General features: G+C 39.5%; 1 protein-coding gene and 2 long non-coding RNA genes across 15 annotated transcripts in view; 1 reads left to right on the top strand and 2 right to left on the bottom strand.

The window, feature by feature from the left end:
• Positions 1–24,594, bottom strand: part of GATB (glutamyl-tRNA amidotransferase subunit B) — a 97,786-nt gene extending 73,192 nt beyond the window's left edge. For 3 of the 7 annotated variants that reach the window (XM_035294449.3, XM_002806644.6, XM_078366397.1), the window contains exons 1-2: positions 24,394–24,594; positions 22,323–22,473 (exon numbers count right to left, since the gene is read on the bottom strand). In XM_035294449.3, the coding sequence (XP_035150340.2) occupies positions 22,323–22,473; positions 24,394–24,569 (327 nt within the window). In that variant the 5' untranslated portion in view covers positions 24,570–24,594. Of the gene's footprint in view, positions 1–14,718; positions 14,755–15,300; positions 15,372–17,521; positions 17,624–19,948; positions 20,019–22,322; positions 22,475–24,393 lie in introns of those variants that run through there. The other 4 variants (XM_078366399.1, XM_078366401.1, XM_078366400.1 and 1 more) reach the window with 3 other exon arrangements.
• On the bottom strand, positions 6,152–12,058 carry LOC144581731 (uncharacterized). Its single transcript, XR_013532862.1, has 2 exons — positions 9,937–12,058; positions 6,152–9,575 (listed from the first exon to the last, which is right to left on the bottom strand). It is a non-coding gene; the product is annotated as an uncharacterized LOC144581731 (long non-coding RNA).
• Positions 24,595–24,703: 109 nt separating the features above from the next.
• The window catches only part of LOC103791807 (uncharacterized), a 159,974-nt gene continuing 158,125 nt past the window's right edge, over positions 24,704–26,552 (top strand). For 6 of the 7 annotated variants that reach the window (XR_008480372.2, XR_008480371.2, XR_008480370.2 and 3 more), the window contains exon 1: positions 24,704–25,193. This is a non-coding gene — a long non-coding RNA (uncharacterized LOC103791807). The remainder of the gene's footprint in view (positions 25,194–26,552) is intronic. The other variant, XR_013532859.1, reaches the window with a different exon arrangement.

Raw genomic sequence — 26,552 nt, 5'->3', positions numbered from 1 at the left:
CAGTCAACTGATCTTCAACAAAGCAAAATAAAACAAAGTGGGGAAAGGACACCCTTTTCAATGAATGGTGTTGGGATATTAGCCCCATGTAAGTGTGTAAGAGAATGAAACTAGATCCTTATCTCTCACCTTCTACAAAAATCAACTCAGGATTAAGAATTAAAACCTAAGAACTGCAATTATAAAAATTCTAGATGATAACACTGGAAAAACCCTTCTAGACACTGGCTTAGGCAAGGATTTCCTGAACAAAACCCCAAAAGCAAATGCAATAAAAAGAAAGATAAATAGCCGGGACCTAATTAAACTAAAGAGCTTTTGCAAGGCAAAAGGAACAGTCAGCAGAGTAAACAGAGTGGGAGAAAATCTTCACAATCTGTACATCTGACAAAGGACTAATATCCAGAATCTACAACAAACTCAAACAAATCAGTAAGAAAAGAACAAACAATCCCATCAAAAAGTGGGCTAAGGACATGAATAGACAATTCTCAAAAGAAGATAAACAAATGGCCAACAAACATGAAAAAATGCTCAACCTCACTAATGACCACGGAAATGCAAATCAAAACCGCAATGCAATACCACCTCACTCCTGCAAGAATGGCCATTATCAAAAAATCAAAAAACAGTATATGTTGGTCTAGATATGGCAATCAGGGAACACTTCTACACTGTTGGTGCGAACGTAAGCTAGCACAGCCACTATGGAAAACAGTATGGAGATTCCGTAAAGAACTAAAAGTAGAACTACCATTTGATCCAGCAATCCTACTACTGAGTATGTACCCAAAGCACACACACCAGGGAATACTACTCATCCATAAAAAGGAATAAGTTAACAGCATTTGCAGTGACCTGGATGGGACTGGAGACTATTATTCTAAGTGAAGTAACTCAGGAATAGAAAACAAACATTGTATATTCTCACTGATATGTGGAAGCTAAGCTATGAGGACACAAAGGCAAAAGAATGATACAACGGATGTTGGAGACTTGTGGGGAAGAATGGGAGGGGAACAAGGGATAAAAGACAACATATATGGTGCAATGTATACTGCTCAGGTGATGGGTAAACCAGGATCTCACAAATCACCACTGAAGAACTTACTCGTGTAACCAAATACCACCTGTACACCAATAACTTACGGAAAAGCAAAACAAAATAAAAAAGACACTAATGCTGACTTGTAAACCCCACATCCTGCCACTTCCATTCACTGCTGCTGAAAATCAGCTCTAGAAAGAAAACATTACATATTAAATCTATCTACCTAAACTTTCCTATGCCACAGATTCAATTAAGTTATGGGACATATTAAGGCCCTTGTGTATGAAATAAAGTATGATGCAACCAAAATCTGTTAGAGAATTCCACAGTATCTATAGAGAAATATATAAACCCTGCAAATAGACACCATATACTGCATAATCAAAATTATAAAGGGAAGATTTGTTCTTTTAACTGGTAGGAAAGTAATTTTCCCCAATTATATCTTTTCTAGTTGAAAATACTTTGAGCTTCCCCCAAAGTTATATGCATGTCTTATTTTCTATCAGTTCTTTGTTCTGTTGCCTCACTATATAAATGTACATGTATATTTATCAATTTGTGCTTCTCTGAAAGACATCTATGACTGCAAACTTCTCATTAATTGTTACTCATACTGTTGTGAATATATGCCATCCTAAGTTATGATGTGATGTAAGTGTTTACCACTGACACTCCCATCCCAACTTTATTGGCCACTATGAAGTGGAAGTATCTGTGCTCACATTTTAATGATACAAAATTAAAAACATGAGTATTGATATGGTTTGGCTGTTTCCCACCCAAATACCATCTTGAATTCCCATGTGTCCTGGGAGGGACCCAGTGGGAGGTAAATGAATCATGGGAGCAGGTCTCTCCTGTGGTGTTCTCATGATAGTAAATTAGTCTTGAGATCTGACAGTCTTAAAAACGGGAATTTCCTTGCACAAGCTCTCTTCTCTTGTCTGCCACCATGTGAGATATGCCTTTCACCTTCTGCCATGATTGTGAGGTCTCCCCAGCCAGGTAGAACCAATAAACCTCTTTCTTTTGTAAACTGCCCAGTCTCAGGTATGTCTTTATCAGCAGTGTAAAAACAAACTAATAGAGTAATTGGTACCAGGAGTGGGATGTTGCTGAGAAGTACCAAAAAATGTGGAAGTGACTTTGGATCTGGGTGCCAGGTAGTGATTGGAACAGTCTGGAGTGCTCAGAAGAAGACAGGAACATGTGAGAAACTTTAAAACTTCCTAGAGACCTGCTGAATGGCTGATCAAAAGACTGATAGTGATATGGACAATAAGGTCCAGGCTGAGGTGGTCTCAGATAGAGATAAGAAACTTGTTGGGAACCAGAGCAAAGGTGACTCTTATTATATATGGCATTTTGCCCCTGCCCTGGAGATCTGTGGAACTTCGAACTTGAGAGAGATGATTTAGGATATCTGGCAGAAGAAATGTCTAAGTGGCAAAGCATTCAAGAGGTGACTTGGGTGCTGTTAAAGGAGCTCAGTTTTATAAAGGAAGCAGAGCATAAAATTTGGAAAATTTACAGTCTGTAAATGTGATAGAAAAGAAAAACCCATTTTCTGAGGAGAAATTGAAGCTGGCTGCAGAAACTTTCACAAGTAAGGAGAAGCAGAATGCTAATCCCCAAAACAATGGGGAAAATGTCTCCAGAACATGTCGGACTGAAGGTAGCTCCTCCAACCACAGGCCTGGACACCTAGGAGAAAATGGTTTTGTGGGCCAGGCCCAGGGTGCCTGTGCTGCATGCAGTCTAGGGACTTGGTGCCCTGCATCCCAGCCACTCCAGCCATGATGAAAAGAGGCCAAGGTAAAGCTTGGACTGTTGCTTCATAGGCTGGAAGCCCCAAACCTTGGCAGCTTCCACATGGTGTTGAGCCTGTGGGTGCACAGAAGTCAAGAACTGAGATTTGGGAACCTCTGCGTAGATTTCAGATGTATGGAAACACCTGGATGCCCAGACAAAAGTTTGCTACATAGGCGGGACCCAAATGGAAAACCTCTGCTAGGCAGTGCGGGAAGGGAAATGTGGAGTTAAAGTCCCAACAGAGAGTGCCTACTGGAACTGTGAGAAAAGGGCCACCATCCTCCAGGCCCCAGAATGGTAGATCCACTGACAGCTTGCACTGTGCACCTAGAAAAGCTGCAGACACTCAATGCCAGCCCATGAAAGAAACCAGGAAGGAGGCTGTACCCTGCAAAGCCACAGGGATGGACCTCTTGCCCAAGACCTCTTGCATCAGTGTGACCTGGATGTCAGACCTCGAGTCAAAGGAGGTCATTTTGGAGCTTTAAGATTTGACTACCATGCTGGATTTCAGACTTGCATGGACCTTGTAGCCCTTTTGTTTTGGTCAATTTCTCCCATTTGGAATGGCTTTATTTATCCAATGCCTATTCCCTCATTGTATCTAGGAAGTAACTAACTTAATTTTGATTTTACAAGGCACAGGTGGAGGGACTTTCCTTGTCTCAGATGAGACTTGGAACTGTGGACTTACGAGTTAATGCGTAAATGAGTTAAGATTTTGAAGGATTATTGGGAAGGCATGACTGGTTTTGAAATGTGAGGAATTCATAGGTGGAATGATATGGTTTGGCTTGTCCCCACCCAAATCTCACCTTGAATTCCCACATGTTGTGAGAGGAACCCAGTGGGAGGTAACTGACTCATTGGGGCAGGTCTTTCCTGTGCCAGTCTCATGAGATCTAATGTTTTCAAAAGTGGGAATTTCCCTGCACAAACTGTCTTCTCTTGCATGCTGCCATGTGAGATGCACCTTTCACCTTCTGCCATGATGGTGAGGCCTCCCCAGCCAGATGGAACGTAAGTCCAATAAATCTTTTTCTTTTGTAAATTGCCCAGTCCATGTCTTTATCAGCAATGTAAAAATGCACTAATACAAGTATTATAATACCAAATAAAATTTACATGCCACTTGAGAGTTTAGGAAGTGCTTTCATATACATTAACTTCTCTGCACAGATGTAAAAATGAAAAAGAATCAGAGATAAGGTAAATAAGATAGCTAGCTGGCTGTGATAAGTAAACAGAGGTTATGAGTGACTACAGGCATCTTAAATGTTTACAACCAGCTATAAAGGAAAAATTCCCTGCTATGTTTTGTTGGAAATGAACAATTAGCAAGTATTGCAGAAGGGAATGTAGTCTGGTGCTTATGCTAAGAACAGGAACAAGGCATTTCTCACTTCTATTTTTAGCCGGGTTCCTGACCTCCTGTGTCCTTGGATAAGTCAATAAGGTCATCAGTCTCTTCTAGCAACTGGGGTTGGAGCCCTTGACTTTGTTCATTGGGATGGCCTATGAGTTGGCAAGTATCACTGAAAATTCAAAATGCTATTGATAATCACGTATTATTGCCTGTCTGCATCTCCTAAGAAAGCTGCAGAGCATGACAAAGACCCTTGATTGATTACGCTTTTTACTTCTATACTTGTGAAAGGAGATTGGTGCATCAAAATTCAGAATAGAATATTTCAAGGCTCCCAGGAGCACTAATGTATTTTGATTCCCAGTTATTCTCCCGGTCCCAGCTCCAGTCCTTATTATAATGATGCACCCAGTGGTGGAAGGCTGGGGAATACAAAGGCTCACTAGCAAGAACCCTCTGTCATGAGGAACAGAATGCTCTTCAGAGGAGCCCAGCCTGACTACCTACCCATGCCAGAATCACCACACCTACGTTTGTCATCTCTAGTACGCCAATGGCAAAATGACTTCCTAACTTCGCAAGATTTTGTAAAAGAGCTGAGGAAAAAAACTCCCCAAGATGCTGCAGTGTAGAAGATAGCCAGTTCTCCCCCAATTACACATGAAGCTGAAAACCCACCTAAAAATGGCCAAGTAAGAAACGCCAAGCCAATGGCCTCAGATGACAAGTTCATCTACCTGCAGTATAAACAAAGAATTCCACAAGAATCACCCAAAAGAGCTTCTCACATCTACTCACAGACATGATGTGGCACTGGCTTCATGCTTTAGAGGGCAGAATTTGGGCAAGTGTCATTCCCCTACCCCTAGGTTTCCATGTGACAGGACTTTGCCTTCCACTCCATACTCTCCTGACCCTAAAAGAGTGACTTTTCTGACAAGTGACTCTGGGAAACGGAACCAAATATGGGTGGGTTGGCCCCTGCGGCTGAGCATTCCTATAGAAGCTCGTAGTATAAATTATCAGGACAAAGGCTGTATGAGTTCATTCATCAGCAAGCCCACAATGACAGTCTGCTCTACTCTGGCCACATGATACTCTTTCTGCATAAGCAAGTTTGTTCTCTACAAGTGAAAAGCCTGCAGTTTTGGAGAGCTCATTTCAACAGAGGCAGCAAGTACTAAAAACCATGTGGCTACATATCAACTTGCATTTTTCAATCAAGCTATTATCTTTAATAAAGCTGGTATGTTCATTTCCATCTGTCTGACTTCTATGCGGATTTCTCTGTTGGTTCTGACTCAAGACGGGAAGGGAGTATTACTTTTAATGACCCGCTAAAACTGCACAGCATCTTCCTGGAAACTCTTTTCTAGTATAGTTGTGCATCACTCACCAATGGAGATATGTTCTGAGAAATGCCTTGTTTGGAGACTTTGCTGTTGTAGGAACACCTGGATGGGATAGCCCGCTACACACCTAGGCTACAGGGTATGGCCTATTGCTCCTAGGCTACAAACCTATACAGCATGTTATGTACTGAGTACTGCAGGCAACTGTACCACAACAGTAAGTATTTGTGTAACTAAACATACCATCATGTACTATGCTATGATGACAAGATGTCTACGACATCACTAGGCCCTAGGAATTTTTCAGCTCCCTTGTAATCTTATGGGACCACCATCATATATGCAATCTGCTGTCCCAAAATGTCATTATGTAGTACATTGTGTACTCATAAAAACCATCTAGCAAGTCCCACAGCATCACCAATGATACCAGAAAGCAGAAGAAACCCAAGAAGCCAGCTGCCATGACCAGGCATGTATTTCTTTTGAAGGAAGAGCTTTTTCAGGCCCACTGTAATTTGTTAAGTTCGGGAACTGTCCATGGAAGAAAAATGAATGGTACCCAGCTGCATGATTTCAGGCTGCATTTTTATTATAGGCTTCTAGTATAAATCACCAGAACAAAGCTTGTATGAGCTACTCGAATGGCAGAGACAAAAATAGTGTCACAGAACACTGGGTTTTTTTTTTTTTTGACTACTACATATTTATATCACCAAAAGACTCTCCTAAGCTTTTGTACTCCCAGGCATCTTCGGTAACGTGTTCATACTTTATTTTCTGCACATTCCTACCTCTCTTTCCAGTACAGTAGTGCTCTCTTATCCATGAGGGATGGGTTCCAAGACCCCCCGTGGATGCCTGAAACCTCGGATGGTACCAAGTCCTACATATAGTATGTTTTTTCCTATCCATAGGTATGTATGATAAAGTTTAATTTATAAATTAGGCATAGTAAGAGATTAACAACAATAATAAAAAAAGAACAAAATACTGTAATAAAAGTTATGTGAGTGTGGTCTCTCTCAAAATATCTTATTCTCCTGGACTGAGGGTAACTGAAACTACAGAAAATGAAAGTACAGATAAGGGAGTACTATTGCGTTGCCAGATATTTTGTTGCATGAAAAAATGCATTTTGAACAGTTAAGAATTCTAAGTATAACACTGTCTTCTCTAATAAGGGCTTATTATTTTGCTCAATCTCATCCACATGCATATTTTTGAGGGAAAACAAACCAATAAAGGATGTGGAAATGGAAGAAAAGCGCTTCCCCCAAAATACTGGCAGTTTTTTGCTCAGAAACGAATCTGTGGGGAGATGAGCAAGCTGCCTGGTGACATTCCATTTCTAGGAAAGGAGCACCAAGTTCCTGAGAAACACCGCTGAGTCAGGGAGACACTCCGCAGACCCAGGAGACTCGCCCAGGGGGAGGCCAGACAGGGCCTCTCAGGTTCACCAAGGCTGGGGTTGAGAAGAAAGTGAACTCTCTATTTCCTCATTGATTTCTTCAACTAGAGCCAGCTGCTCCTGTCAACTCTATTATATTGCTTTTTGTTGTTCTTTAAGAGGAAATGAGATGGCATTATCATTTCTACACAAAGGTTAAGGGAATCATTTTATTAAGGATGAAGCTTTTTGCTTTTGGAAAATGATCATCTTTAAAGGCAACAGGTGAGAGAGTGCATCCTTGCACATCTAGGGGTAATTTAGAAAGAGCTCAGTCACCTGATCCATATCTGTGATGAGAGGACTGATAAGAGATACTGGGATGTGCACCAATCTTGGCCCTAGTGTGAACTGCAATATATACACAACAACATAGAAGAATTACAAGTGGAAGGAAGGGATCTCTTAATGGGACAGGGAAAGGGGGCCAGAGAGAGGTTAAAGGTACCTTCCCTGACCCATTCTGAGTCTCTGAATCACCCATATTCACAGCCTTTGCTTCGTCCCCTCCCTTCTATAAAGTTTCAGCCCAGATTTTTGGTGGGTGGCAGGGGTACAAGAGTCTGCCCTAAAAATTGATAGTCTGCTCTCAGACAGGCCTGGGGTCAAATGTACTAACTCTGTGGTCCAGCAGCTCCCAAGCTAAGAAGTAAATATGGAAAATGGCCCTGGCTTAGACCTGGAGCATTAGGTAAAAGCCAATGCAAAAGTGCTTTAAAGAGATGCACTCTCAACAAGATCCCACTAATAAAGCCCTGTCAAATATGGCTTCATAGTAAAAAATTACAAAATATACCAGAAAATCATCTACCACCAGCCAGAATCAGCAGTCAAACAAAAAGCATAATAAGATCACCCAAGAACTTCAGGTAATGGAATTACTGAACACAGACTATAAAGCAGCTATAAAATTATGAAAGAAATAACTGAATACATGAAAAAGGAACAAGATATTTTCAAAAGGCTAGAGAGATTTAAAAGAGAAAAACAGAATTTCTATAATTGAAACATCTAGTGAACTAAAAAATTCAAGGATATGTAAAAGAGCGAATATTATAAAGAAAATTAGTGAATTAGAAGTCAGTGTAGACAAGATTGGCCAGAATGAAAGGAAAGATTCTAAAAGGATTTTCCCATGACCACTATTTTCATAGTGATATGTACAGCTGAGAGCTGCCCATAGACAGGCCTGCTTTCATCACGGTGAGTCTGGAGAAATCTGATGCACAGGGCCCTGAACTGGAGGCTAATTAGGTGAGATTTCCTTTATCCATTTCTTCTTCTGACTCAGCACTCTTGTCTTTGCTCTCTCCCTAGGTTTAGACCTGACACCTAGAGGGCACCATAATACGTGGTGCATACAATCAGCATCAGTGCTGTGTAGTCAATGCCTCTGCATGTGTATAAGCATGTGGACATACATCTATAAACGTATTACATATACATCTGTTAATAAGATTAATGTTTTGGATGTATACTCATAAATACATATCTGCAAAATAATAGCCACCTACGCAAATGTAATTTCCAGCAACCCCAACTATAGTGGAACAGATTGGGAGCTATCATTGAACTGGAAGCAAGATTTGTTTCTAATCTGAGTGGAATGTTATGTAATTGTGTGACCACAGGCAAGTCCCAACAGCAGTTCTCTCATCTGTAAATTAAAAGAACTGAACTGAATGATTTTCAGGACCTCTTCCTATTCAAGTCTCACATGGTGATAGCTTCGAGATGCTAAATAGCTTTCATATCATCCATGTACTTTATTTTGTAGGAAAGGTCTTTACTCAGATCCTTCTTCTTATTTACATTTACTAATGTGATAATCTGACTTTCTGAACTAATCAGAAATTAAGAAGTAGAAATCAGCAAGAAGGGATACCTAGAGCCAAATATACTGATGGCAGCTTCAAAAACCTGGTGAGGAGCATATAACTATAAAAGCAGTGAGAAACACTGTAAGATGAAAACTAAAAACAATGGCTATCTTTAGCCATTCACTGTAGGATAAGATAGCTCTACACACCTCAGTAGGCCTTGAAGGCACCATTATAACAATGAATGATAACTGATGTTGCTGATAAGCTTGAGTAACCATGAAAAGATTATCTTATGTTCAGCCAGGGCAAAAGAATCTCACAAAGAAGTTTAAACAATAGCTAAAGGATTCTAGACAGGAAAATCCTTTCATAAGGATGCTTCATGTGTATATGTAAGTATATGCAAGTACACAGGGAAATATTTATTAGGGGTGGTATACACATGTTCTAGACAAGGTACTGTGAAGTAGCGCAAGAGAGATCCATGAACTGCTCTTTAGAACCTTATAATCAAACACAGAAATCCCTATAAACAACATATATAAAATATACAAAATGTTCAGTCAACTGTAGGAAATAAATATATATTAATGAAAAGTAAAGGCTGGGCATGGTGGTTCATGCCTGTAATCCCAGCCCTTTGGAAGGCTGAGGCAGGAGGACTGCTTGAGCCAAGGAGTTGGGAGACCAGCCTGAGCAACATGGTGAGATCCGGTCTCTAAAAAAAAAAAAGTAAAGAAAGTAAAAGCATTATTATTAATATGGTTAGGTTTCAGGTGGGGAATACTGCATGCAAAACTTAGGTAGAGAGGTGGGGAAGTGAAAACGGCTGTGGAGAGAGGCTTTCAAGAATCCACTGAAAGTCAGAAAAAGATCTATGGCAGGGAAGGAGTCAAATGCTTCCCACGAGGAGGGATGCGAGATTATGTTGCCTGTTGAACGGGAAAGTCCATCACAGTTATGAGTCATGTTCATGAGAGGCATCCAGTTAAAGTTATACGGCAGGTTTAGATCATAAGCAGAGTGAGAGCTGCAAAGGAACCTTCCACATCTGTGGGTATGAGTTCCCAAACACATACCTCTTTTAGGGTGACAAGGGTCACTCTACAAAACACCTCACTGCAACACCTCACTCTCAAAAGCATGGACTATGTAACTGTAGAAGTGATTTGGAGAGCGACTGGCAAGAAGAAAGTCTGAGAATACAATGCAATTATAAATCTTTCAGATTACTTTAAAGCAAATCATTGAAATGGAAAAAAATTTCATAAAAAATGATATTTTGCCTTCTTAGTTAAATAACTATACATCATCTAAGTGTGAATGGACAAAGAGATAAATATAGATCTGATTATAAACATACACATTTAAAGACTTTTCCCTAATGATGCTATCTTCGGTTTCTGTTTCATTTCCATATTTTCAGTTAAAAACAACTTTCATAATTATGTTTAGAAGTAAGGGTCAGAAAAGCATTTCAGAAAACCTGATGCTTCCTAGACTAGGCAAGTGTTTCCAAACCTACTAGGTCCTTCAAAACAAAAGTTATCACCAATAGCTTCTATGTTCAGAGAGTCAGAATACTGCAGATTTACCTAGCTTGAAATAAATCTGTCATAAAGAATCTAAAAAATAAATTAATTCCAAAGTACTTTAGAAAAGCATCACATCACCATTTCTTCAGGGAGGCAAGACCCCTTCTGTTGCAATTTGCATAAATATGTTCCAGAAGGAATCTCTAGCAGAAAGCACAGCATTCACATTGTTTGTTCCCAGAGGGCAGGCAACACATCATATTTATTCACATCATATTTCTTCCCCTCTTCATTCCCCTTATTCTTGCTAATAATAGTATGCACTCTTGTGAATAAAAGAAAGTTCTGTAAAATGTGGTAAACAACATTCCTGTTTTCACTCCATAGCTTCCAGGGCCAATTCTAAACACCTTTGATATGGAGAGTCCTGAATGCCTTTTTAGACAGGCTGATCCTAAGAAAAGGGGAGAATGTTCTTGCATACATGTGTGACAAACAGCTTTTATGGTCTTTTCCCCAGTTCTGGAAACAAGAGGCATTCACAGTTGCTAGGGAGTTCTGTGTTACATACAGATAAGAGCTTTCAGACAAGTAAAACAAAGCAGAGTTCTTCATTTCTTATTAATCGAATTGTAGTGCAGCCTGATTATCAGGAGTTATCTACTGTGCCACACCGAGCGTTCCTACCAGCTAGCTACGGCAGAGGCAACAGCATTCTCTCCCCTTTCTCCGGCGTGAGAACTGACACCAGGAGAGGGAAAGCATTTCTGATCACAAAAAGTGAGTGTGAGTATGTGAGACTGTGTGTGTGTGTGTGTGTGTACACATGGGTTTGCATATGCATAAATTTGAAACAAACTTGATTCTTTACTTAAATCTCACCATTACTGGAAATATTATTTGGTCAATTATGAAACAAACAGACTTGTAAATCCCATGACATTTTACCAAACAAATATATTTTCTTTCTTATTTTTCTTCCCATTTCACATCCATACACAAAGTATTACAAGTAGAGAAACTGGAATGACATCAATAAATAAGAAATAACAATAACTAACTTTCAGCAAACAACCTATGATCCTGTCTACAGTTCTATAGGTGAATAATTACTTAATAAATTAAGGAAGATTCTGTACCGCTCTAAAAAGATTTTACTAGGTCGAAATAATAAGTGAAGCTGAATCCCTGCTAATAAAAACAAAGAATGCTGTCCTTAGGGTAGCTGTAATCCTGCCTCTAAGCAGTGAAATGGGCTGGCTGACCTTTTCATCCTAAAGATTTATGATAGGCTGCCATAAAATTCTAAAACTAAGGGAAAATAAGAAAATAAAAAGTTCCTAAAAACCATTCAGAAGAAGGGTCACTAATCAGAACAGGGAGGGGGTTGGTCAAGACAGCAGGTATAATGCAGACATGCTGAGGAACCGGGAGATGGAGACGGGAGATGAAGTACTCTATTTATATACACATACATTTATATAGACATATAAATTTACAAATACACAGGTGTGTACACATCCAGGGCCAAGCTCAAAGCAAGCAAGAAAATCCCCTGGGGCCACAGGAGTAATGGGAGTTTAAAGCCATGTGACATCAGGTATAACCACGAAAGACAGGACAGCACATTTTCTACTCACTTTCTTCTATGATTCAGCAACTGCCTGGTAGGCTTGTTATGAGATTAAAATAAGTGAATACATATAAAGCACCTAGAACAGTGCCTGCCACATGGTAAGCACTCAGTACATAGTAGTTGATTTTACTACCATTATTATTAACTGGGCTGATGAGACATCAGATGTCAGTCATTTAAAGCACCTTAGGGGCAGAAATCAAGGCCATGAGCCCATGTGGTAGGGAGCTGGGATGGCTTCCTGCATAAAGCTGTGAGCCAAAAAATTCTAGTCCAGTTAGAAAATCTTTTGCCAACTGGAGGGGTTGTTATGGAGGAGGCCAGCCACCTCAGGCCACGGGTGAAAAAGAGTCTTGAGAAATCTGAGCCCTTAACCCTGTAACTGGCTTGGACATGTGGGGCTTGACACTGGCACTATCTAAGCTATGTGGTAGCAGTTAGGGGGCTAAGAAATTAACATAGAAACTGGTTCATTCAATAAAGCCCAATGGGCCCTGGCAGAGGCCACCAGGAATTCATTCCATAGAGATACCTCCATAGTCCAGGATACAGTCCTTAAGTTAAAAATAACACTGAGCAGAATAAAAAAAAAATTCACACCTTGACACATCCTGGCTAGAGCTATCAGAGAGACAAAACAGATTACCCACAAAGGATACAACTTCTCATCAGCAATCATGGATGCCTAAGGACAATGGAAAAATGTGTTCAAGTGCCAAGAGGAAATACATGTCAAGTTGGAATTCTATACTATCATTCCAGAGTGAGGGGAAACAAACAGCTGGAGACACACGCAGACTAAGGGATTTCATCACCCACAGACCCAGAATGCAGGAGCCACCAACACAGGTAGGAAATGGGTCCCAAAAGCAGAGTGAGATGTAAGAAGCAGTATTTGCTTGAAAACGAAAAAAAATCAAAGAGGTGCTTCCTCAACCTTTCACAACCATACCTCAAAACTTCTTTGCACCCAAGGGCGGAGGGACACACCTTCCCCTCTGGTTACAGTGGGAGAGGGCTTTCTCCATGGCTCTGGAGACACTGCCTGATTTCTCAGGAACCTTATTCTATCAACAATTCTCTCCCCCTTATATCTTTATTCCTTTAAACCTAACTTAAGTTTTTTAAACAAAACATCACAGACATGTATTTTTAAAAAACTGATCACGAGGCCGGGCGCGGTGGCTCAAGCCTGTAATCCCAGCACTTTGGGAGGCCAAGGCGGGTGGATCACGAGGTCAAGAGATCGAGACCATCCCGCTTAACATGGTGAAACCCCGTCTCTACTAAAAATACAAAAAATTAGCCGGGCATGGTGGCGCGTGCCTGTAATCCCAGCTACTCAGGAGTCTGAGGCAGGAGAATTGCCTGAAGCCAGCAGGCGGAGGTTGCGGTGAACCGAGATTGCGCCATTGCACTCCAGCCTGGGTAACAAGAGCGAAACTCCGTCTCAAAAAAAAGATCATCAAATAACTGATCTGCCCCACCTCTTCCTAGGTCCCGTCCTGTTCCCTGGAAGCAACCACCTTTGGATCTTTGAGCTGTCTTGTCTGGTGTTTATCTTTCTATTTTTATATAATATGCTGTGCCAGAGGACCTTTAGAAAATCCATCACCTGCTGGCCAAGGCTCCTGGCCATTTGCTATGTGACAATCCTTCCTTAATCTGGGAAAAAGACAGACTTTATAAACTGTCACAATGATACAGTGTACTTGTTTTAACAATGTAGCCTCGCAAGATCTAGCCCATTCCATTCCTTGTAACTGATATGTTACAAGGTGAGAGAATAAAAATATAAAATATTTTGCAATATTTTTATATCTTACTTTATCATAAGAATTTTTTTTTTTTTTTGCCAATCAGTTTGAGCTTATGAGGTTGCTCAGGTTAGCCTTGAAATGATGACCTCGCCTTCGCGAGCGCCATGACCTCCGGCAGGAGCCACTTTGGACCCCTATCATAAGAATTTACCGAAGCTTGCTACATTTAGATTTTTTTCTTTTCTTTTTTTTTTTATTTTTCAGACAGGGTCTCACTCTGTCACCCAGGCTGGAGTGCCATGGCACAACTTCCCAGGCTCAAGTGATCCTCCTACCTCAACCCCCAAGTAGTAGTCTACAGGTATGCACCACCATGCCCTGCTAATTTTTGTATTTTTTTGTAGAGACAGGGCTTCAATATGTTGCCCAGGCTGGTCTCCAACTCCTGGGCTCAAGCCATCTACCCCACTCAGCCTTCCAAAGTGCTAGGATTATAGGCATGAGCCACTGTGCCCAGCTGCTAAATTATATTTCTATCTAAAAATAAAATATGCCCATTCCCTAAAAGCCCTACCATAAGTTGGGTAACATACAAGTCCATTAAGTTATGTAGAAAAAGGATGATAGGTCATGTCTCCCCCAGGGAAGCAGAAAGACCCATCATCACATGCATGAGCTTGAGTATAAATGGATCTAGAATGTGGATGAGTCTATTTCTCTTAAAATCAGGGTAAGGATAAGAGTTGCGAGAACAGGGGTGGTAGCAGGGGCTTCATTATTTGGACTTTGAGAACAAAAAACAAACAAACAAAAACTTCACCAGCAGAAGGCTGAGAAACCAGTACAGGTAATGTCTGATTATTACCTAGTGTTATCTTGTATATAAAATACAAATAAATCTTGTTTTTAAAAACCCTTTTGACTACTAACCTGTTTCTTGGGAGCTCCAAATTGTTTACCCATCACCTAATTAGAAAACAAAACAAAACCCAGTAACAATCCCATCTCCCAACTTACCGCCAAAGAAAAAAAAACCCACAACAAAATAAAACCAATCTACTGGCTTAAGGCCTGAAAGGGAGAAAGAGTCCTCTAATCAGTGGCCAAAACTGTTCCTAAAGCCTATACTTAGGTTAGGAACTTAGGTTATACTTTTCTCTTGCTTGATCAGTTTAGAACATGACTTCCAATTATGGTAGGTAAAAATTTCGTTCTTTTCTTCCCCAATATCCAAGTTATATCACAGTCTTTATTAAATCAGTAGCTGGTGCTTTTATTATTATTTAAATATTTCTCTCCTGAACTAATAAAATACTATGATTACATTTCCTTTCTTTTTTACTAGACTTGTTAAATCTTTCATTTTTTTCATGTGCTTCATTTTTTAATGTACCTATTGCTCATTCCCCTAAAGATTCCAGATTATATGGAAACCTTTTTTTCCCATACAAATCAGATACCTGCTAATTCCCTACTCCCATTTTTCCCTAGAATTCTTTATTTTGGAGTCACCTTCTTCCTCTTCCAACAGGTCTCATGGTAGAGTTGGCAATCTGAAACTTCTCTATTATTCCAGCAGGTTCCTGGGATAAGGAAAGGCAAATTTTTGAGTCTGGCTGAAAATATCATTCTTCTACTGCCACACCTGATTGATACTATTGGGTTCAGAATCTTAAGTTAGAATTATAATGTTTTTCCCCAGGAATGTTTAAGGCACAGCTCCATTCCCTTCCAGGTGTAAGTGCTGCTGTTGAGAAGTCTGATGTCTGACTCCCAATTCTTTGCATATGGACCTGATTATTTTTTTCTTCTCTGTAATCTTTAGAATATTAACTTTATCCCAAATAAATTTCTTGACATGTCTGCATGTGAGACTATTTTTATTCCTCATGCTGGGTAGTTGGCAGGCCCTTTCCATTTAGAGATACATGTCCTTCTCTGGGAAATTAATCCATGTGTTTTGTTTGAGAGTTTCCTCGAGTCTGTTTTCTGTTTTTTCATGAGTCTCTTATTAATCAGATGCTGAACTTCCTGGACTGATTCTCTAATTTGCTTATTTTTTTTCTTCTATTGTCCTATGCACTGCACACTGGTTTTGTTCTCTGGAATTTTCTTGACATAATCTTCTAACTTTCCTGGGGGAAGGAGAGGCACCATAATTTTAATTTCGAAGAGCTCATTTTCATCTTGTTTGTTCGTTTTTTAAAAGTGGTATTGTGTTCTTGTTTCAAAGATGCAGCTACCTTCCCTTATCTCTCTGAGGGCATTTATAAAAGCTTTTAATGTTTTAAGTACTCTTAGACCCTGTGCATTATTTATAGCCTCCAATTTCCTTTAGCTTTCGTTTTTATTTCAGGCTTTGTCTATCATGTTGGAGAATTTATTCAAGTGTCTGGTGATTTTTAGCTCTCAATCTATATTTTAAAATAAGACACTAAAATGCCAATTAAAAGTCCCATGTAAATGCCCAAGGCTTGTTGACTGGTGGCCTTCACTCTAAGGCAATCAGGTGGCCAGGCAGATTTTTTTTTTTTTAATTGAGAGATCTCCCACCATAGTCAATATCTTATGTTCTTCCCACTAGAGTCACATAAACTTCAAAGTAGCTCCTGCAGATTCTTGTCTGGGGAGGAAAGGAAGAGGAGAGATGGACATACCAGGCCACTTGGGTTCCCACACTGGGACAAGGAAAAGGACTGGGCAGGTCCTGGTTCACTACAGATGGTATCTCACAGGTTACCAGTGCCTTCCGCTCTAACTAGTGTCCTCAGGGAAAGCCTGTTAGGAGCTGAATTTCTCCAAAGAATATAAATTCCTCTGGGGATGGGGCAGCTGCCCAGGATCTAGGAGAGAAGCCCAGATCTCATTGCTCTGTACTCAGACTCTGACTCAGCCCCTTTGTTTTCACCTCAGTCAGCTTTCCACAATACTCGACGCCCCCACATCCTGAGTGTTTCTAAGGTTGTGTAGGACACATCATCTCCATCTCACTAGTGTTCCTTCTTGCAGGCGCTTAGGTCACAGTTCATCCTTCTCTGCAAACTGAGGCCCTCCTCCACCTACCATCTCTCTCACACACTCATCTCTTCTTCCGTTCTTTTGTAGGCTGATCATATTTGCATTGTTTCACTAACGTTTCAGTGGGGCTTCTTTGCGTTACAGAGAGGATGGATTAAAATGCATGTGTTCAGTTTGCTGTATTAATCAAAAGCCTCTCCTGTCTTTAACTGCCCCTTCTTCATTGGCTCCTTCTCATCAGCATTTTTTTTTGAAAATGTGTTTTATTGCAGTAAGAACACTTAACGTGAGATCTATCATCTTAAACACATTTTAAGTGTACATTATCAGACTGTATAACTCATTTAAACATTGTCAAGTCTCTCCAATATTAAGAAAGATATGACCAATAAATGTTTTCCCTTGATTCCATGTCTCCTTTCACCTGCTGCATTGTTGTCCTTCATAGCAAAACTTTTTGAAACAGTTGTTCACACTCTCACTTCTTCCTCTATGCCATGACATTTCTCAATCTACCGCCACCTACCTTCTATTTCCATCACCCCACTAAAACTGTTCTTGCAAAGGATACCCTTCTTAATAAATCCAATGGGTACTTCCTAGTCCTCACTTTACTAGACCTCTCAGTAGCATCCAACATTCTTATACTCTCTTCTTCTCAAAACACTCTCTTCCTTGGAGTTTCTGGCCCTGCACTCTCCTTATATCTTCTTACCTCTTTGCAAATGGGATCCACACTCTATCGGGGCTTAAATGGCACAGGCTATGCTTTCTTCTCTCACCTCACCTCTTTCAATGTCCATATTCAAGCTCTATGCTACAATAGATGGAAAATGTTTATTTCTGGAGCAAGCCACATTCTGTTTTTCTTCTGGTCTTGGTACATCCTATTCACATTTTACTAGGCCAGTTTCACAAATTCCTTATAATGTATTGAATACGCTTCCTGGGTGCTCCTCAAGTACCTTGTATTTCCACCACTACCATGTTTAATAAAAGGTACTGCAATTGCCTGCTTGTTTGTTCAAGCTCCATGTGGGCAAGACCCGTGTCTATCTTCTACCAAGTTCAAAGCTGTGTCACTAGATCTAGCACAAGGGCTAGCATACCACAGGCATCCAATATATACCAGCTTAGTGAATGAAGACACCGACACACAGGAAGAATGAAATATCTACAGAAAGACTGTATGTTACCACAATTGTTTTAAGTAACAATCTTAATTTTTTACTAAATCAAGAGACAATACCATGCACTTTGAAGGCACTCAATAAATATGGATTAATCTTGTGACATTTTAAAGCACTACCACTCTTCTAATTACTTGGGGCTTCTGCTTTCATGGACATCTCTTTAATGGGCCAGCAGGGCAAATGAAATTAAATGTACAGCAAATCCGGTCTACAGAAAAAGACTTTAGACTATAACCTAAATTCTTTTGACTGTCATTTTCTATCCTCTTATTAGCATATCTAACAAATAACTGGTCCCTATTTTTTGGACCAAAAAACACTCTAAGTAATTACAGATGGGAAAAAATCTCATAAGCCTTCTTTTTTGCAATCAAAGTAATTATTTCTAATTCAGAAATAATTTTATCCAATATACTAGTTTTTACTGGTTTTTATTACTTACTTAATTCTCTATACATCTCTGAGGTGATGAGAATACTACGTTAGTTTTCGCTGGCAGATCACTTAACTAATGAAATCAAGGTTAAGTGACCAATTGTTATGTGTAGCATTTACTTTTGCTCTCACTGGCAACATAACTATGCTTAGTAACTCAGGAGAGCCTTTGTAAAGATGAAAGCCACCAACCACTATGGGTATACTAGTAGGTAAGATTTACTTTACCTATTATTAAGAACCTTATGATTAATTACCTCTTATTACCTGTTAATTAATTACCTGCTGATTAGTAAGAGCACTTATCACATGCAATTACTATTTTAAGTGTTTTAAAGGCACTGATTCGGCCGGGCGCGGTGGCTCAAGCCTGTAATCCCAGCACTTTGGGAGGCCAAGGCGGGTGGATCACGAGGTCAACAGATCGAGACCATCTTGGTCAACATGGTGAAACCCCGTCTCTACTAAAATTACAAAAAAAAAATTAGCTGGGCACGGTGGTGCGTGCCTGTAATCCCAGCTGCTCGGGAGGCTGAGGCAGGAGAATTGCCTGAACCCAGGAGGCAGAGATTGCGGTGAGCCAAGATCGCGCCATTGCACTCCAGCCTGGGTAACAAGAGCAAAACGCTGTCTCAAAAAATAAAAAAATAAAAAATAAATAAAAATTAAAAAAGGCACTGATTCATTTAATTCTCACACAAATCCAATGAGTCAGTTATCCTCATTTTATAAGAAACAGATGCAAAGATTAAGTAATCTACATGAAAATTCCATTCATCTCTCTAGAATTTTTATCTTCAGCATTTTCCTATGCCACTAAAAGTCTATTATAAACATATCAGTGGCTTCATAATGTATGATTCACCACTGTACTGATGTATCATAATTTACTCAATAATTTCCCCATCACTAAGAAATTGTGGTTACTTCCAATTTTCTACCATTAAAAACAGATCTGCTATAGACATCTCTTCATATAAGTCTTTGCCTACATGTTTATTTTCCAAGGACAGATTCCTAAAATAATTACTAGGTCAATGAATATATGTTGGGTAAATAAATTAGTCAAAGTGCCATCATTTTGCCTGAGTTTTTTTTCCTTGCTTTTATGCTTACAAAGTTTCTCCCCAACCCAAGGACAAAAAAACATTCTCCTATATTTTTTTGGATTTAATTTGACATTTAACTTATATATGCATTAATTTTAATGTATTAAATGAACAATATTTTTTCTCCAAATAGCTAACCAATTCCAAAATTATCAGTTGAATTAATCATCCTTTCCCACTGATTTTTGCTTCTTCTTATATATATTTTCCTCTCATTGGGTTACTCTTCCTTCAGGAGGCAGTGAAATCTTGGGGAGAAAAGTTAACAGGCTCAACATAATAACTGCCGAATTTAAGATGTTTATTAATCATTCAGATGGACACATACAGTAGGACACAATAGATAAAAATGTCTTGCCTAGAAGAGAGAGCGGAGCTTTATTTGAGGGTAAAAAGATTACTTACGGTAACACAGGGAACCAAAGAACTGAGAGCCGAGGAATAAAGCATGGGAAACCATTTCAGGGCCGAGTGGCTGAAGACAGCAGTGTTAGAAGGCACAATCAGCCAAGCAGAGGGTGGGGAAGAAGCAGGAGAGAAGGGAGCAGTATAAGCCCCCGTCAGAAAGAATTTCAAGCATCATCATGAATCACACTTACACTTTTGGTTTACCTGATCAAAACAATAACATAATGTTCCACTAAAATCCTCAGGAGTACAAACATACTCTCAATTTATTGGTTTGCTATAAATAGAGTTATAAGCAGAGTCTGGCTATCAGAGCATCTTTGTACATCTCCATAGGACTTAGAAAAGAATTGTCTAAAGGTTTTAGTATATATTAAATCTAAATCTACCAGAGGTGAATCACAAGATTTTGAAATGTTTTGAGTGACAATGCTTTGTAATGTTGCTCACATACTAAATTAGGTTCCTTAAAGACAGAAACATTTCTGAAAAAGAGGTAATCTGTTCTGTCTACAGAATAACCCATTTAGGCTACTTAAACCATAAGTGATGTAGGCTCTGAAGAGGAAAACAAATCCTAGCTCATGCAAAACTATACTTCTAGACTTTGTCTGCAATTATTTAATGTAAACCAAGCTCTCAACACTCAAATGTCCCAAACACCTTCACTATGTTACTGACATGCTTATCACGGAACAAGCACCTTCTTTTCTGGTGCATGACAAGTTTTACAAAGCAACCAAAATACTGGCATTTTAATTATTTTGAATTTTTCTAATATTTGACCAAATTTAGATACAACTGGAGACTCTATTTACAGAAAACATGCTTATCTGCAAATGGATCTGTTTCTAAAGTGAACTATAATAAGTATACCCTGATAGCCATCACATTCACAGCTGTAAAAACCTAGGAGGAACTCACAGTTTATGCCTAGTCTCTTGATAATTACTGCATGGGAAAAAAATATTTTGAATCTGGAAGGGAAAACGTAGAGGTGTTATGACAACTTGCCTTCCATTTTACATGTCTAAATAAATATTATTTTATTTGTACTGTATCTGAATCTCTGCCCAATAAAGATCTCATATATTTATAACTGAAAAATTCACTCTTCTCAAACAAATTTACCTTCTCCCAGAGGAACCCAGCAGCAAATCAAAGGTGACCCTTGATATGGTCTGCAGGGATGGGAGTCCTCCATGACAGAAAATCTGAGTAAGAGAAAAGCTCCCAGACAAAGATGCTGCCCCAATCCAACCAAAGCTGAGTGCAGCAGGCAAACTGGAGGCACTGCCCAGAATCTTCCACTGTGGGCAGTGACCGAGAAAAGTACACCTCTGCCTCTGCAAGCCTGCCAGTGCTCAGTTCAACCAGCTTCCACTCAGATTTTAATGTTTGAGAGTATGGAATTCACCCATAACAATGTCTGCCCCTCCTCACCTTCATCAAAACCATGGATACACCTTTACTCCAAAGATAACAGGAAATCCAAACACAGTTGATATTTTAGGTCGTGGATAGACCATAGGCTATTCATTAGCTAAAGCATCTACATTGTTCCTTCCATACTTTTCTTAAAAATTCAACCAATTATCTAAAAATATATGCAAAAAGTCTTGCTGATGGGTATACTGGGTCCACTCCTTCCACAGGATCAAGTGAAAATGAGTGGTTAAATGAGTACAATAGTTAACTCACTGCATATTATGGCTATTTTCTACATTATTGAGTGTTTCTTAATTTTTAATAACCACAATAATTATTAGCCTTATACTGTAAGATAATGTGATATATGCTGCTTCCTTTGAGTAGATTCCTCCTCCTCCTTCATTTATCTGCTTAAATTCTATGTGGCTTCTCAAATAGCTCAGACGACCACCTCTTCAGTAACCATTCCTTAACCAAATGGACCCCTATCTCAATTTCTCACAATAGTCCTTCCTTTTACTGAATTAGTTGTCCCTCCTCTGGGTTACAAAATCATCCTCTGCCTATTACCTTCAAAGAAGGAATCACACTGTCCTCTATTTGTTTATAAGACATATCTCCCCTACTAGTTTTTGAACTCCTTAAAAGCAAGGATATTCGCTCATCTTTATGACTCAGCTCATAGCACAATGTCTGGTGTTAGCAGGCATGCTAAATTGTTTGTGAAGTGATGAATACATGTACGAATATGTTCAGATTTAGAAACAGAATCACAGAGATGGGGCTTTAGAAAACATTTAGTACATCCCACTTTACCCAAAATTCCCTATACAAGTATTTCCAAAGAGCTGTGTTGTTATTAAAACAAGAAAATAATTTTCCATGTTCAATATAAAATAAATATTTTTCTAATGAAAACAAGATTAAATAAAAACCTTACCGGCAAAGTTCCAGGTAGAGATGCATCAAAAAAAGAAACCAAGGAATTTGGAGGTGCTGAAAAGCGAACTTGAGATCCAGAGAATAGTTTAGAGTTGGAGGAAATCTGGGCATGAATTTCCAACCCTACCACAGCAGCCCATTTGTGTTCACTAAGAAGAAAGAGATAATGGTTAAGATGTAAGTATACTTGTCACCATGAATGAATTTCTGTAAGTCTAAACCACAAATGTTAATTTCCTACATGTCTTTTAAACTTATTATAATGTTATATCCTCATATTTAAAATGTGTCATGTTTTAGCAGTGACTAAATAAAAAACAATTCATAATAAGCACCTACATTGACATTGGCAAACAAAAATTCATTTAAAACATGGCATCAGGAGGCTGACTACATACACATGAAGGCAATAGAGAAAGGAACAAGTTGGCATCTTAAAACAATTTAGAAATGGGTATCAGGTGATACCCATCAGGTGACAACTGTTTGGCTGACTTCAGTGAAAAGCAGCATTTAACAAGTTAACTGTACCTTATCGAGTAATCATTCGGTAAATGAAGAAAGCTGATCTTTCCCACATTATTTAGAATTTAAATAAATGGGAAGACTCTACTACTAGGAAATAAGGATAAATAGGTCCACATCTCCTATTTAAAAAAGAAATTCTCAACCATGTTTTGAATTCATTTCATAATAATGGCTTGCAAGTATAATAACCAGAGAGGCACAGATGTAACCACATCACCACTAAATAATACTCTTGAAAAAAATTTGCAAGAACCCCACCATATTAAACCATCTAATATGGCATATTTTTGGTCCTCCAAATCACTTTTGATTCCTGAGACCTAATTTCAGGTTACTTTGTTCATGTTTGATTGCTATCATATCTAAGAAGTTGTTAAATGCTATAATAATCTCTCTTGTCTGGCCGTTCCTTCTCTGTTGTATCTGTACACAGATCTCTCCAGGTCCTTATAAATGTGTTTATTCCCTAGGAAATCCATGTATGTTCCTATCCTGCTCTTCTCCCAAGCAATTTTTTAAATTTTTTATATATACACACATATATATGTAAATACATACACAGATTTTGCATTGTTTTGTTTTGTTTCAATCATTTCAACACATAAAGTTCTACATCTGAAGTACTGCAAGTATAATTCTTTCTTTCCAAAGTTTGGAAACAGCCAGTAAGGGAGGGGAATTAAAGCGAGAACTCATTAGAAATTCTGCATGCAGTAAAGCATCAAAGTATTTTTGCAGTTCCATTACATGAGAGAAAAAAATGTACTTTCCATTCATAGGGAAACAATCTAATTCACGAAAAGAATACAAACTGAATACTTCTGGGCAATTTCCCTCTGTTCCTCCAACTGAAAGCAAAAATACTGCCAACCAATCTCAAAGAATAAACAAAATATTAGAACTTGCCTTATGTTTCTGTATTTAAAGAGAAACTATTTAATCCTTATATAATGAAGTATAAACAGCTGTTCAGGGGATATCTGGCCAAATAAGCAAAACTCTCTATATAACCAGAAGGGAGTATCTCTTATTTTGGCTGCGTCCTCCTAGGTCTAGACACACACATTCAACATAATACGCCTGCAGAGATGGCTAGTGTTTTCTGACTAATGACATTAAGCCAACTCTACCCAAAGCTAGTAGGTAAAGGCCCCTTTTCTACCTTTAGAACACTGCCGGCCCAAACCAGCGCTAAATAAAATCAGCTAAATATGATACCGCTACTAGTGTCACCGTCCCCACTGCTAGTGCTATTAGTAATACGACCGAATCCACTCTGTGCTGCCTTCAAGAAAATATTTGCTATTTTGCACACGCGAATTCTCCAACTATGTCTATTTGAAACAGTGTTTATATATGGGGGCAGAGCTGATAGAGGGCCTATTTTGTGCTTTTATTTAGGGTTCGGGGCGCCAGGTTATAACTCAACGCCCTCCCGTCAGCCAAAACGTCTAGTAGCTGGGCTGTAATTAGCATCATTTCCCCAGTCCTGCAGTTCCACCTTACAGTTAGGTGAACAGAAATAGTATGAAACAGAATACCCTTTCCTTGGCTTCTGGGCCGTGTGGAGGGGCTGCTGAGCCACTGAGCTCTGTCCCCTAATCCTGTTGGATGTGGACCCAGTCGGAGCCCCTCTTCGGTGGCAAGAACCGCCGTCAACGCAGGCTAAAGCCCAACGTCTTCCACGGCAGCCCCAGCGCAGCATGGGCGCCGCCATTGTAACTCCAGGGTCTTGGTCAAGTGACTCAGCCACAGTCTGCAGCGAGGATCCCTGGGAAGCGTAGTTCTAGAAACGTGTTTAAAAACGCTACGGGCTGAGACCGGAAGACTACTACTCCCGGCAACCATTGTGACTCGAAGGCTGCCGGAATACAGAGGAGAGGGGAGGAAAGGAGACATAGAGGAGAGGGTGGGAGGGTTTCTGGGTGGGGAGGTGTGACTCCTCCTAGCGGGGAGTTGGAGAGGTTTGTGGCTCCGAGCGTGTGTATGAGTTTGAGTGTGAGCGCTTGGTGCTTGGTGCTGAGAAGCGTGGCCGGGATTCTATAACCCAGTTAACCTTGAGAGGGGAAGTAAATGACCTTGACATTTCAGCAAAGACTTCCTGAGCCCCCAAGCCTATTCCGTTATTTTCTCTGTCTTCTCTCCCCGCTTTACACAGCAATTTGTGCATTAATGCAACAAATACGTATTTGCATGCCTACAGTAATGTCAGACCCGGTTCTTAGGCACTGTAGTTGCTGCAGAGACCAAGACAATTACGGCCCGTACGTTCATGGAGCTTACATTCTAAGAAAAAGAGACATACAGAAGTTAACAAAAATAAGATGCTTCCACATAGGCGGTAAGTGCTATGTTTAAGTAGAGGTATTTGGAGACAAACAGACCTAGATTGAATGTTCATGTACATTTTAACCTATTCTCCTTCTTATTATTGGCCAGTATCAGAAGTATACTCCTTATGTACTGAAGCAGATACCATCGTCCCAGTGGACTTCCTTCATTTTCCTGCGTCAAAACTTGTAAACCTTGATAAAACTACCACCAATTTCTTGTATTTGAACACAGTCTAGAATAGTTATTTAGCCACTCTCTGTTTCATAACCCTACTTTGTTCTTATAGTGCATTTGACTATCCGATGTTTACCTTCTATTTCCACAAATTCCTTGTCTGTCTTATTAACTACAGTACAAAGTAGGTTCCTCAAAAATATTTGTTGAATAAGGTAATGCAGTGTGGAGAATGCATTTGAAAGAGGATGGAGTGGATGCCATTTGTAGTAGTCATTGTTTAGGGGAGAGATGATTAATTAGGGTGGTGGCAGAGGCAAAGAGAAATGGATCTATTTGAGATATATTTAGGAAGTAAAACTGAAGGAATGTGATGAATTGGATATGATGGTGGTTGGCTAGGAGGATCAAGTAACTCCTGGATTTCTGGCTTGCACGACTGGCTGATGAAGTTATTCACTGAGCTAAGGAAACCAGAAAAGAAATAGGTTTGCAAAGAAAACATATGAGTTTGGTTGCCTTGGAGACATTCGAGAGGAGAAGTAGACATTAGTGATACCTAATTCTGAGTATAGAGCAGGGCAAGGGGAAAAGCTGCATACTTTGTATACTTCACACTGATAGGTTTTCAGTTACTGATCAATAATCCATTGATTAGATGGCTGTAACCTTTGATCTTTTCCTTTAATACTCTCGTACAATTATGATATTGTACAATTTAATTCCTCCACATGGAAGAAGGAAACTTTACTCTCTTTAAAATTGTCATCATTTACTTTTTCTATCTTTTCTTTCTACTTTTTCATCCACTATCACTGATCTAAATTGCTACACCAGAAATATTGGTCATTTGACCAAGGATAAAAATGACAAAAATGACAGGGATGGGAAGGGAGTGGTGGAGACTTGTTCCAAAATTTATCTCTAATTATTACCCTTTATTTAAGGTGCAGATGATTCTCTAGATCCTTTACTAGAGTCTTCCCTCTGAGTTTCCATGTTTTCCACCTTTACTCTAGGTAAGCTTGCTCTCTATTTTTTAGCTCCTTAGGTTTTTCTGGCCAAGATTAAGGGTCAGGGGAGTTGCCTCTGAGCACAAAATGGCTTCATTTTTGTTAGAACAACAGAGGAGAAGAGAATCTTGTATCTCTAGCTAAAAAGAGAAGGAGACCCTTGCTACCTTATCACTGGT

Source organism: Callithrix jacchus, chromosome 3 (genome assembly GCF_049354715.1).
Source record: "Callithrix jacchus isolate 240 chromosome 3, calJac240_pri, whole genome shotgun sequence".
NCBI lineage: Eukaryota > Metazoa > Chordata > Mammalia > Primates > Cebidae > Callithrix > Callithrix jacchus.
Note: the sequence above shows the minus strand (reverse complement) of the source record. Positions and strands in the feature narration are given on the sequence as shown.